Source organism: Castor canadensis, chromosome 8 (assembly GCF_047511655.1).
Source record: "Castor canadensis chromosome 8, mCasCan1.hap1v2, whole genome shotgun sequence".
In the NCBI taxonomy this organism is placed as follows: Eukaryota; Metazoa; Chordata; class Mammalia; order Rodentia; family Castoridae; genus Castor; species Castor canadensis.
In genome coordinates this window covers 24,344,407-24,358,107 of record NC_133393.1, presented here as the reverse complement: position 1 = coordinate 24,358,107, position 13,701 = coordinate 24,344,407, and the positions used below count along the sequence as shown (strand labels likewise).

The following is a 13,701-nucleotide window of genomic DNA, read 5'->3' as shown; positions in this document are numbered from 1 at the left end:
AGCATCGGGGAGATGGCTCTTCCAATTGGCCTTCTTTGGGTCGCGGAGCGCGTGACCGGAACGGGAAGCTTATTGGCTGGGGTGAAGGCGGTCTCATCCCATATGAGTCTTTTGATTGGCTATGGTACCTGGGCCGCGTCACAGGGGTTGGGCCTATTTTAAAGTGACCGGCGCGGGGGGGGGGGTGAAGGGTACGGTGTAGTGGAGGAAAAAAAAAGATAAAAAAACCAGACTTACTGAGAAAACAAAATATTAATCTTTAATAAAATCTGTTTACTACAAAATCGGGATCTGTAAGGCAAAGTGTGGTGGCCATCCGTATAGGCGTACAGGCGGAGTGCAGTTCGGGGTCACTTTTTCCTCTTCTTGTTCCCCGGGAGCGCTTCGTTCTTCTTGCCCAGAATCTTCAGAAGAGAGGTGGGCATGTAATAAGGCCGGTCCACGGAGCCGTCGTTGCGCTCCAGGTCTTCCACTGAGGGCAAGCAGATCGGTGAGAGCGAATCCTGGTGGGCGCCTCCCCCTCCCACCACTGTACCCGGGTCGGGAGACTTGCTGCCTGGTTTCCATCCAGGCTGCAGCACCTCCAGCAGTTGTTTGTTTTTGCTTTTTTGTTGTTGTTTTTTTGTTACCGGGCAGCTGTTGTAACCTAGTGGACAGATTATGGAATCTGTTTCCTCGTGTAAAATGGAATAAATAATAGTATATTTCATAGAGTGGTAACAAGGAGTAACAAAAAAAATGCATGGCAATTGCTTAGCACATGACCGGGGGTGTAGCTAAGCGGCAGAGCGTGAATGCTTTGCAAGCAAGGCTCTGGGTTCTGTCTCCAATACAAAACAACCAAAAAAACCCCCAAAAAACCAAAAACCAAAAACCAAAAAAACCCACCAAAACCAAACCAAACCCTGAAGAAATGAAGAAAATCCTCTCTCACTATAGCCCCCTACTGGGAGTGTCTTTTAGTGGCTAACTTCTACCCTGGATTTCCTAAGGCCAGATACCAGAGGCCGCTCCCTCAGAATGTTCCTCAGTGAGCCCGCCAGCCTGAGGGCTCACTCCCTCCGTTCTTCCACAAACCCCTGGCCTTAGGATGTCAGCAGAGGCTTCTTCTGGCTCCTTTAGCTCACAAAACACTTTCTCTCTCTGACTGGAGTTTGAACTCGGCTTCACACTTGCAAAACAGGCGCTCTACGTGAGCCACACTTCCAGTTCATTTTGGACTGGTTATTTTGGAGATGGGGTTTTAAGAACTATTTGCCAGGGGTGGCCTTGAACCTCCATCCTCCAGATCTCAGCTTTCCAAGTAGCTAGAATTGTAAGTGTGAGCTACAGTTAGAAAGCACTGTTTCTAAAAGCATGGTCTCAAAGAAAGCTTTGTGGAGGTGGTTGGGGGTGTCACTCACAGAAGCAGAGGAACAGTGTGTCCACACACATGCTGAAAACGCTGAAGAAGCCACTGGCAATGACATAGGCTCCCACGATGGAGGTCTGCAAGACACAAGGCTGTTAATACTGCTCAGTTCCTTTGGGAAGTTGGGGAGGGAGGCAGAGATGAGTTACTCACCATGATGGGTAGCCAGTAATAGTTGAGCTGGGGGTTCTTAAAGTCTTTTTCCAATCCCTGGATTCGACCAGAGAAAAAAAAGAAGGACAGGACACCTGTGGGAAAGTTCTGGAGGTCAGGACTGCTTCTCTGAGGTCACCCCTGTCCAACACCCCTCCCCCTTTGACCTTGTAACCCCTGGTCCTGGTCCTTACCAACACCTCCAACCACCAGCAGCTTGCCAAAGAACAGCAGCAAATCTGTGACTTTATCCAGGACAACTACCCTGTACCAGAATTGAAGGTAGGTTGGGGATGAGAGGCCAGGCAAGGTTGGGAGCAGAACTGCTACATAATTTTCAGGGATAAGTTGGAAATGACAACGATTCACATTTCAATATGGCACTTAGCAGAGCATTAAACCAAGCACGGGGCCTTCTGCCTGTGAAGCCAGACTTGGGTGGGGAGGTCTGAGGAGTGGGCCCTGTAGGGGTACAGGACAGCCTGACCTGATAACGTTCCTCATGAGCAGCATGAAGGCATTTTTGGCTGAGACACAGAAATTCTTCCCATAGATGGCGATCTGAGGGGAGCAGGAAGGTCAGAGTCACCTGCGGTTTGGACCGGGTTGGGTTGTAGGGCTCGCCCTCTGTGCTCACCATGATATATGCGTTGCGGTTCAGGAACTTGATGAACTTTTCCAGACACCAGAGGCAGCACTTGAAGCAACACATGATGCAGCGGGCCACAGAGTTTTGGGCTCCTGGGAACGAGGGAAGCCCATGCTTGGGTCACTGGCCTCTGATTGTCCCTTCCCAAGGATCCAAGGGAGAAGGCAGGGGAGCCTGCCTCAAGCTCACCTCTCAGCTTGTGGTCAATGTACTCCAGGATGATCCGGGCTATCTGCACAAGGGTCAGGATGAGGGATCCAAATGCCAGTGACCCTGTGTGGTAACTGCAGAGGGAGGTGGGTAATTTGAGGCAGCCCAGGATCCCATAATTCCTGTTGCTCACAATTCCTAGGGTACGGCTTACCGGAGTGTACGGATGAAGGCAGAGCTCAAAGGGAAGGTGGGGATGTCCCGGGGCTTGTGGAAGGCCCAGTAGAAGGAAGCAAAGGCCCCAGCCAGGACGCACTGGCCCAGGGCTAGTACCCAGTTAAGGGTCCAGAAGAGCCCTAGGACCCCATAGATTTGCAGGTTGAAGAGAGAACGCTGTACTAGGCCTGTGGACGAGTAGCCCTGGAAGACGCACATCAGCCCAGGGCACGAGGCATTCGCGGGCTGGGCCTGGGGTGGTGAGGAGGACAAAGTAAACTCAGGCTCAGCTTTTGCTCAGGCCTCTGGGCAAAGCCCTGACTTCCCCTTATTCCCAGTGACCTCCCTGAGCTGGGGAACCTGGTCCTTTCCAGGAGTTCCATCTCCACTGTCCTACCTCAGGCTTAGACTGTGCTCATTCTGGCTATTGTGTGAGGGTAATTAGCTTCCTTGGCTCCTGACTGGCATCAGAGCTCCCAGCCCACCCGGGGCCAAGTCCAAAGGTGTGTGAGCAGCATGACCTGCTTTCATTTCTCAGCAACTCCCTCCCAGAGCAACCTCTGCAACTTCAACCAAGATATTTGTTTTTCCTCGTGCAATTCAAAACAACAAAAACTCTGGAAGAAAAATTTAAGGGTGGAGGCAGGGAAATAAGAATAGCAGAAAACTGAAGGTTCTGGAATCTGAGTACAGGGATTCACTACTGTACTGATACTTACTCTGGGATAGTAATAAAAACTAAAGCAAATATGACCAAAAAATGTTTGAGTATTCTTTCTCTCTCTCTCTCTGTCTATCTCTCCCTTCCCAGTACTGGGGAATTCCTAGGGCCTGGAAATTGCAAGGTAAGAGCTCTACTATTTAAGCTACACTCCACTCCCCAGCTCAAATCTTTATTTTTGGCAGTACTGGGGTTTGAACTCAGGGCCTCACGCTTACTAGGAAGGCGCCCTACCAGTTGAGCCACTCTGCCAACTTTTTTTTATGTGGGGTATTTTTTTTTTTGGTTTGATTTTTATTTATTAACTTTTTTTTTTTTTTGAGATAGGATCTCACTATGTAGTCCAGGGTAGCCTAGAACTCTTGATCCTTCTGTCTCTGGTGGAGGCACAGGGGTTTGAACTCAGAGCTTCATGCTTGCTACGTAGACACTCTACCACGTAAGCCACTCTGCCAGGCATTTTTTGTGCTGGGTACTTTCAAGATAGGTTCTTGTGTACTCTTTGATGGGGCCGCCTTGAACCACAATCCTGATTTCTGCCTTTGGAGTAGCTAGGATTACAGGCGTGGCCCCCAGTTCAAATCTTGAACTGAAAATGAGTTCAATATACACTGAAATATACACTGAAAATGAGTGTATATTTGAAATTTTATAATAAAAAAAAAAAGAGCTGCAACTGGGCACTGGTAGCTCACACCTGTAATTCTAACTATTCTGGAGGCAGAGATCAGGAAGATGATGACTTGAGGCCAGCCCCAGGCAAACAGTTCCTTCAGACCCCGTCTGGAAAATATCCAACACACCCTGAGGGTTTGTGTCAATCTTCACTGCTGGAGGGCAAGCAAGTTACAAAGGAGAACCAGGTCATCCAGTCTTCTGAAAATCTAAATGAGGTCCCCCCACCCCTGCCCCTGCCTGCTTTTTTTTTTTTTAATAGACTGGGGCTTAATGCCTGCAGACACAGCTTATGGTCCCAGCTCAGCTGATGTGACAACATAACATGAAAGCTTTGAGGACAGTCATTCTCAGCCAGCAGTCTAGTCTAGTGCCACACTTGAGACCTCACAGGAGAGTTCTGGATAGCAGATCCTTGGGCAGGTCCCTCCAGGAGTCCCACCTGCTATCTGCCTAGGGCCATGTTCCAAGGGAAGTAGACTTAAAAAAACAAAGCAAAACCACCTGGGCAGTTATGAGCGCTTATCAGGGGCCAGGCACTGTACAAAGGACTTTAAGTACCAAAGTCACTTAACCTCCTCACTCAGAGGGACAGGAATTATGATTAGCTCTAATTACAGAGCAGTGGGCTGAAACTGAGAGGGTGAAGTAGTTAATGACCCTCTGGGCAGAGGAAAGTTCTGTTACTCAGTCTTCAGGCCTTGCGCCTTCAGGCCATGCCTTTTGTTCTGCCTCACTTTCCTTCCCACAGAATTCAGGGAGGTGGCAGACTATGTCCTCAACCATTTTTTTTTTTTTTTTTTGGTGGCACTGGGGTTTGAACTCAGGGCCTCATGCTTGCTAGGCAGGTCCTCTACCACTTGAACCATTCCACCAGCCTAGATTATGGCCCTTGGGACAACCCCTTGTCCTCTCTCAGCCTTGGCCTCCATCACTTCTGCCCTATGGGGGATCTGGCTAGTTGTCCCTCATGTCCCCTCAGCCCTACTAAGGCCTCTCCACGTCTACCCCACCTTCTTACCAGGGGATCGCATGATTCGTTCACTGGTGCTTTCTCACAGCCAGGTGTTGTCACATTGTACACCCAGTAGACGTATTGGGGTTGCCCAGATGTGGCCAGGTACCCAGAGGGGAGTCAAGGAAAGCATGGTCACATGATGTCTACACAGGCCACCCCTTATGAATGTCCCTGGGAGCTGACGAAGGTTGTTCACTGCATAATGGGGGCTTGAATTCAGCCTGTAGTCAACTCTGTCCAGGCACAGGGCTGCGTCTGCAGTGGGCAAGCACTGCTTCATCCTGTCTGGCCCTCGCCAGAGCTCCAGATGGGGCCAGCTGTGTGGACAAAGGATACAGAGCAGTTGTGGCCCAGTAGGCAATACAAATGACCAGAAGGACAAAGGTGACCAGCGGGTAGAACATGGTTGACATCATATGTCCCACAGCTCTGCAGGGAGACAAGAGCAGTCCATCAACATGGTCCAAGTTCCACCCATTCTCTCACAGGGTTGACCCTGGCAAGCACCCCTCCTCTGTCCTGACAGAGGACAGAGGGTCTGCCTATCCTCCCAGGCTGGGAGCAGTGGGGCAATGACGTCCTGGTCCATATCTGTATCCCCAGCACCTAATGTGCGGGCAGGTATCCAACAGGTGCTCACTGAATGAACTGAATGCACCTAGCTCAGGGGACCCTTAGAGGAGACTGGAGTCACAAAAGCCACCTGGGCAGGTTTAGGTGTGTCAGGGAGGAGAATCCTCAAAGTGTGGTCTTCTGACAAATTAGGCAGCTCCTGGTGAACTGCTGCTTCTGGACTCCTGCCCTTTCACTCAAGACCACTGTGGCTCCTACCAACACTTCCAGAGACCAGGTCGATGTTCTAAGCACTTGGCAGACACTGATCCATTTAATCCTCACCACAACCCTATAAAGTACGGACTGTTATTATGCTCATTTTATAGATGGGAAAACTGAGGCCCCAAGAGGCTATCAGCCAGCAGAGTTAACCACTACTCTATTCTATCCTCCCCTAGAGTGCCCTGCCATCTCCTTCCTTTCGGTCTGCACACCCTGCTTCCCTCAGCCTCATCCCCTTTGCCCCCCAAAATAGTCCCTGACTTGCTGGCCTCCTCCAGGAGGGTGATGGCGATTCGGATTCTCTGCCGCAGGAAGATAAGCAGGAGCAGCAGGATGCCTTCAATCACAGCCAACACAATCACTGCAGAGGACAATGGGCAGGGTTGCTGGGTCAGGGTCAGAGTCAGGGCCCAGCACAACCTAGGACAGCCCTTGGGCAGCTGGTGGCTGGAGGGTGGGCAGGGGCACTTACAGGCGGCCAGCCAGGTCTCCTGTACGCTCTGGTAGGCACTGAGATTGGTGGTGAAGCCCAGCTGGGAGATGGAGGCACCCTTGTCCCGCAGCATTTGGTACTGCTCCCAGCAGTGGTAGATGCCATACGCTAGCACAGCTAGCACCCCCAGGATCAGCACCAGCACCAGGGGCCCGGCCACCAGGCGCAGAAGCAGGATAAACAGCAGGCTCAGGACCAGAGCCACAGCCAGGGCACTGCAGGCAAAGTGACCAAGGCGAGGGTCACTCCCTGGACTCCTAAATCGTTTCCTTTTCAGAGGCCCCAAATACCTTTCGTCACCTCCCACAATGTTCCCAGATTAGACCTCTTTTCCTTTATAAATCCTGATAGGCTTGGAGTCCACTCGGAGCTCTGGCTCTTTCTCCTCCTCTACCCACAGTCTCAGCTTCAGACATGGGACTAGGAAAAAGCGATCAGGGAGGGGAGAGGGGAAGGACAGAAGACCAGGGAGTCAGGGAATCTGACAACTCACACAAGGATCCAATACCAGGACCGGGCAAAATCCTCAAAGATCTTAACAGTGATGTCGCGGGCATTGATGCTGTCAAGAAGGCCACTGTTGGGGAGGGACTGAGTCAGCTGGGGCTGTGGGTGGGAAGGGGTGTGGGACAGATGTGGGGGGAGGGCGATGCCTACCTGACCCCCTGAGAGATGGTGGTGTTATTGATCCATTGGAATTCGGGCAGTGTAAAGTCAGTGTCAGTTGATGGAAAGCAACGCCCCAGAGCTGGAGGGAAGAACAGGGGCTGTTGGGTGGAAGGACTTAGCCTTGGGAGTCTCTGCACCTCCTGCCTCCCACAACCCACAGTGTCCTCAGGGACAGAGGAGTGATGGGCTCTGCTCCTCTGGGTGCTGCTCTGGATTGCATAGCCAAGTGGGAGCTCCTGCCCTGTGGAGTTCAGGGCCACCCTCTCCCCTCTTTGTGATGCCCTGGTTCAGACCTCACCTCTGGCCTGGACTTCTATAATACTCGCACCTCACCATCCTTCCATTGCCCTCTGCCAGTGTGCCAGGGAGACCAGGGCATAGCATGACTTCCTATTCCAAGGCTCAAGGCCCCTCTGTTGCTCAGACATCTCCAGAGACCCTAGAGTCTGTCCCCACCCCCTATCCCTGCTTCAAGGTCCTGTGGTCCAAGTGAGGCCCTTGGTCCCATCACATCTCCACCTTTGCTATTGTGACCCTTTCTGTGAGCACCTTCCTCCTTCCAGAAGTCCCCTCCACTACTCCCTGCTCAGCTCCTGCTCCATGTCACTTCCTCCGGGAAGCCCTTCTCATTCCATCCCTGTCTTTTGCAGCCCCTGTGCATTATGTGTCTATCTAGAACCATTTCCAGCAGAGCCACCCCTGCAATAACTGTGCTAAGCAGGTTTTTTGTTACTTATATTTCAAGATGAGTAAACAGGTACAGAAAGGTTGAGTAATTGGCCCAGGATTAGTTAGCTATATAAAGTGCTGGAGTTTTAATCCAGGTCTATCTGATTTTGGACATTGAAAACCTGGGTATCCTTTTCTTTCTTTCTTTTTTTTTTTTTTTTTTTGATGGTACTGGGGTTTGAACTCAGGGTTTCACACTTGCTAGGCAGGTGCTCTACCACTTGAGCTACTCCATCGGCCTTTTTTTGTGTTGGCATTTTTGAGCTAAAGTCTCGAAAACTATTTGCCCAGGTTGGCTTCGAACCACAGTCCTCCTGGTCTCTGCCTCAGGAGTAGCTAGGATTGCAGGTGTGAGCCACTGGCACTCAGCGTGGGTATCTTTTCTCATGCTATAATTTAAAATGATGTTTTCTAATAAAACATTATGGACCCCCTCCCCCAAACAGCTGGGCATGGTGGTACACACCTGTGATCCTAGCATTTGGGAGACTGATTAATCAGGAAGATCATAAGTTCAAGGCCAGCCTGGGTTACAAAAGGAAAAATTTTATATTTGCTATTGAAAAGAGGAGCATAATGGGAGTAAGGTCAGTAGTGATACCACAACCAAACCACATTAATTTATAACATTTGGATGGAGACCCTTCTAGTTTTTCTTAGGTATATATGTGTGTGTATTCACCCATGTACATTTTCTTCTTTTTTTTTTGTGGTACCAAGGTTTGAACTCAGGGCCTACACCTTGAGCCACTCCACCAGACCTTTTTGTGTTATGTATTTTTGAGATAGGGTCTCCCAAACTATTTGCCCCGGCTGGCTTTGAACCACAATCCTCCTGATCTCTGCCTCCTGAGTAGCTAGGATTACAGTCGTGAGCCAGCAGCACTCGGCTCACCCATGTAGATTTTCATGGGATTCTTATACAGCTTTTATTTTTTTTTTTTGGTATTGGGGATCGAACCCAGGGCCTTGAGCATGCTAGGCAAGCGCACTAGCACTGAGCTACATCCCCAGTTCCACCCTTTATTTGATTAATTCATTTTTTTTGAGACAGGGCCTTGCCATGTAGCCCAGGCTGGCCTGGAACTTTTGATCCTCCTGTCTCAGTCTCCTGAATAGCTGGGATTACAGGGTTCTCCACCATGCCTAGCTCTCATGCGGTCTTTGTGAATATCTTTGATCTCTCCATCTAGCAGGGAGCAGTTTCTATCTTCCCTGTGTCTGTCCCAAGTGCCTGGTGCACAGTAGGTGCCCTCTAAGCACTGATGGTCTGATTGCAGGATCACACGGTAGAGAAGTGAAGACCTGGTGATCATTTCAGTTTTGCCACTTTGACAAGCAGTATGACTTTACTCTCTCATTTGAAAATAAAAACATTGGAAGAGATGACACCTGAGGAGGCAGTGCATGCTTCTCACCTGGAGAGGAGGGGAGGAGGAAACTGGGGCAGACTTCCTGGTGCAGGCTTTCCATCACTGTCTGGGGTGGGAAGGGGAGGACAGACAGATACACAGACATGGAGTATGATGAAGTGAGTCCCTTCACCACCACCCTTCCCAGAAGAGCCGATCAATGGTCATCTATCCAACTTCCCCCTTCACCCCTGGGGTCCTCCTGGGGGACAGTGATGATGTTGGGGTAGCACTTACCATATTCTGGGGCACCCCTGGCAGACAATAGCTTCTGTTTTGCTTATAGTAGACTTCTCCAACCGTCAGCGAGTGTTGAGAGCTCTCCACAGCCCACGGGGCCTCTGGGCAGGAGGACACACACACCTGGGAGCAAACAACATGAGAAGGGGTTGGTACCCAGGACCCTGGGGATATGTGGGACAGAGGCAAGTGTCAGGCTCTGACCTGTGGCGTGGGACACTGTAGGCTGCTCTGGATGGCTGTGATGATATTGGTGTTCAGGATGCAGCTGAAGATGTTGAAGTACAGGAGGTAAGGTTTATCTCTGCAGGAAGGGAAGAAGTGTGTACTTTAGTCAGGCATTGGGGAAGTGGGGGACTACTAGGGTTGCTGTCCTACAGTACAGTGGACTCTGCATGGCCTAGACAAGTCAGATCCAGCTCCTGGGCCCAGCTCAGGTATGGGAGACACCAGTGACTTCCCAGAGCAATTCACATCACAACAGTTAACAAGAGACCCAGAGCAATGATTGTGGAGTTTGATCCCCTCCTACTGGCTTTAGGACCTTAATCAAGTCAAGGGTCTCTCTATGTATAAAATGATAGTTCCTACTTCATGAGGCTTAAAAGTGTGTGTGTGTGTGTGTAAAGTATACTGCTTGCCTGGAACATAGTAAGTGTTACCTGAGAGTTATTTATATTTAATGGTTAATGTTATTAACCATTTCCTGTATATGGGGACTAAAAATAGCATCACTTCCGGAATCACAGAATCATCTTTGTGCCTTGGATAAGGAAATCAAAGCTCAGAGAGGTTGAGTAAGTTGCCCAGGGCCACACAACCAAAATTTAGCCCAGTTAGAGAGCTAAACAGTGATCTGTGATCTCTAATCCCACGCATTTAATGATTCTACACTACTTTCCAGTCCTGAGGGACTGTACTAACACAGCACCCTGGAGTGATTGGATTCCCGGAAGCTAAGAGTGGCAGGAACAACAGGGAAAGTGTGTGGAACACTCATGGCTCTGGTACCTGAGTTGAGGGGGTGCCTGCCCTGCCCTCACCTCCCTCCTGCCCCCCTTTTCCTGCATTTGTACTCACTTGTTCTCCCCTATCCCGCAGTAGGCCCCAGTGGAGTTCTTGGGGTAGAGGACTTGCCGAGGATCTCCATATACCCAGGCTGGAGACAGAGTCACACAGATGCATTGTGGGAGGGCAGGAACTTGGAGGGAGCAGCTATGGGGTAGTACCCACCAAGTGACTGCCCCTCATCCACAGTTCTGGACACCGGAAACTCACCTATGAGTCCCACCGCGATGTAACCCAAAATGAAGACCAGGAAGAGGACACAGCAAATGACATCTGTGCAGCCCCTGAGAGAGACATGGGAGTCTGGGGGTAGGGAAGATTGTGGGGAGGGGATGAGGGACAAGGTCTGCAGAGTTGGGGAATCCTGAAGAGTGGGTATCAGCAGGCTTTATTTATTTAAGAAACCCCTTTTTTCTGGGTGGGTACTTTTCTTTTGAAATACAACACCGAAAAGCACAACTTGGGCTGGGAATGGAGCTCAGTGGTAGAGGCTTGCTCAGTATTTGTGAGGCTCTGAGTTCAATCCCCAGCAGCACAAAAAACAAAATAAAACAAAAGCATAACTCAGAAGTACTTAGCTGGGTAAGTGTCCCCAATCACACCTGTGTAGCCAGTGCCTAATCAAGGCAGAATGTCCCCACTATCTGGAAGCCCCTGACATCTCTCCAGATAAAACAGTGCCCCAGGGGCTGCTCTCTCAGGGTAGGAATATTTCTTCTTTTACAAGTTTCTTACCAATACTTCAGCAAATACAAAGTAAAACTAGGATTGCACCCTCTTCTCCCAGGGCAGGGCCAAGAACTCACTTGTTTGTTTTTTTGAAACTACTTTTTTTATTAGCATACATTAATTGCACAGTGCATACAGTGTAATTTGAACAAATTCACCACCTCTACTGTTTTCTCTTAACCCCCTCTTGCCTCCCCACCTTTTTTTCAAGCTAGTGGGGTTCATTATCAACTCACCTGTTTTTGATGGGGCCTCGGAAGGAGGGGTCATATTTAGCTGGTTTCCCTGGAGGACATGGGAAGGAGTGTGGAGAATGAAACACTAAGGGTTTCTTCTCCCCAAATCCTGTCCCTGCCAGAACCCCTGGGCCCCAGCACCCTGCTCAGGACTAGGCTGGCAGAAGGAGGAAATTGGGGAGCAGGAACGGTGGGATCCAGGCCTGTTCTGGATCAACAGCTGCCTGCTTGCCGGGAACTCTACCCAGGTGGCAGGTCCAGCAGGGCAGTGGTGCTTTTATGGGTTTCCAGCTCATTCCTCAAGGCCATCTGACTGGGAAATGGCCTTGGTCCCTTGTCCCCACCCTGGCCCGTTTCTCCTGAGGTTCTCTTCAGCTGAGATGTGGGATTCTTTCTCAGTGGCACTCCATTCCCCATCCTTATTCCTCTCCCCTCTGAATCCTGCTCAAGACTACCAAGATTCAGAGGCCCCTCAGGTCACAGCCTTCATCAGAGAGGCCCAAGCCCTATCTCCCCATTCTGACCATGGACAGTGAAACAGGAACCAAAGGTGTCAGTCAACACCTTCAGAGCCTGGGGAAGGAGGGAGATAGGGGGCCTTGGAAGACCCCCAACTCCAAAGGGATATCAGTCTTTCGGGTACCACAGAGCTCTGGGCTGCCAGTCGGTGTGACACCTGAGCAAGCTGGCTGTCGAGACTGTGGCCATGTTCCTGTTCCTGGTCCTCCCTTAGTACATACAGGAGGAGGTGGGGCCAGGCAGCCAGGGTCCTTATGGGCACTCAGGAAGGAGGGTACTGGGCTGGGCTAGAGTCTGGGAAGGGGTGTGATCCATTCTCCCCAGGTGCCCTGGACTCTGTCCCACTGTGGCTCACAGGCCTGAGATCAACAATTGATCTAAAACTGCTCCAGGAAGTCTTCTGGGGAGAGATTTTGCCCTTTCTCCTGTCTCCCACTGGACATCAACTCCACCTCCAGGAGGCCCCTCCCTCAGGATTACCTCCCCTCCAGACTCCAAGGAACCTCACAGGCAGGTGACAGCCCTCACTGCTCACAGTGATCCTGGAGACAGGGCCCCTGTTCCCTCTCTTCAGACCCCTAACCCCTACTCCTCAGAATCCCTGGGACAAACTCCCAGACCTTTTTCTTCCAGATTCAGGAAACAGGCTCCTTGCTCCCTCTCCCCTCAGGCCTCAACCTTCACAGGAACCTCAGAAAGTTCTGTCCTTATTCCTCATAGTACCCCAAACAGGCTTTGACTCCTCACTCCTAACAGAGAGCCTAAGGCATGCCCTAGCCTTACAGGGACCCCAGCAGGCAGTTCCCAGCAGCTCTGGGTCCCAGCCCCCCCCCGCCTCAGAAACTTGACCAACCAGCACCTTGGCACCTTGCCTTTCAGAGACCCAGAGTCCAGGCTGGAACTCCTCCTCTGCTCAAGAGTCCCAGCCTCACCCCTTGCAGACCCTGCTGCACCTGATACTGGAGTTCTTGAGCCTTGAGTCTCAAGCCCCCTTGTCTCAGGACCCAAACCCTGCCACCTTTCATCCAGCCTTTATTTGCCAGGACCTTGCCCTCAGGGACCCAGAGTCCAGGCCTAAAATCCCCCCACCTCCCGCAAGAACACCAGTCACAACTCATGCACACCCAGACCTAGCTTTATCACACAAAGGCCCCCCAGCAGTGACTCCCAGAACCTGAGCCCCATTTTCCCAGGACTCCAATTCTGTCTCCTTCCATGGGGCTCCTGTTTCCCCAGCCCTCTCCTCAGGGACTAAGACACTCCTTAGTTCCTTTGCCTAGAGCCAGTCTCAGTCACCATGGCCTGCGGTGTCCAGCTTCCCTCCCTCCACACAGCCCCAGTCTCAGCCCCGTCTTACGTCTTAGTCTTACCGTAAGCCTTGTTCTCATCCTGCTTTCCCCCCATGGCTCAGTCTCCGGAGTGATTGGAGCCAGGGAGACCAGGCGTCCTCACCTGCAGCCTGCCCCGCCCTCCCACACGTCATAGCCCCACCCCCGCCTGTGGTCCTGACACACTCCAGTTCCTCCTGAGCTCCACAACTCCATGACCTGCAGCTCAGTTGCTTGAGCCCGGACCACTGGGAGTGCCATGGAACACAGTGGTAAGAACTTTGCAAAGAACCTCAACTGTGGCATACTCCAGCCCACACCCTCCTGACGAAAAATTAATGTTGAGCTCTGTCTTTACTGAAGCCCTTGACTAGACTCTGCTGCCGGTGCGGGCGTTCCCAGCCCTCCTTTTACTGGGCAGCTGCCCACAGCAACCACACCTCTCCAG

At 51.1% G+C, this 13,701-nt stretch overlaps 1 protein-coding gene across 1 annotated transcript; it reads right to left on the bottom strand.

Moving 5' to 3' along the window:
• Positions 1-233: 233 nt before the first annotated feature.
• Positions 234-13,404, bottom strand: Slc44a4 (solute carrier family 44 member 4). The gene is made up of 21 exons (XM_020168512.2): positions 13,296-13,404; positions 11,407-11,455; positions 10,652-10,725; positions 10,454-10,532; positions 9,578-9,677; positions 9,371-9,496; positions 9,140-9,200; positions 6,981-7,071; positions 6,817-6,900; positions 6,303-6,538; positions 6,092-6,191; positions 5,330-5,422; positions 4,997-5,099; positions 2,578-2,831; positions 2,403-2,497; positions 2,202-2,305; positions 2,052-2,125; positions 1,759-1,829; positions 1,565-1,659; positions 1,404-1,488; positions 234-472 (listed from the first exon to the last, which is right to left on the bottom strand). Exons 1-21 carry the CDS (start codon positions 13,327-13,329, stop codon positions 351-353), a joined length of 2,130 nt encoding a protein of 709 aa, XP_020024101.2. The 5' UTR covers positions 13,330-13,404; the 3' UTR covers positions 234-350.
• Positions 13,405-13,701: the final 297 nt, after the last annotated feature.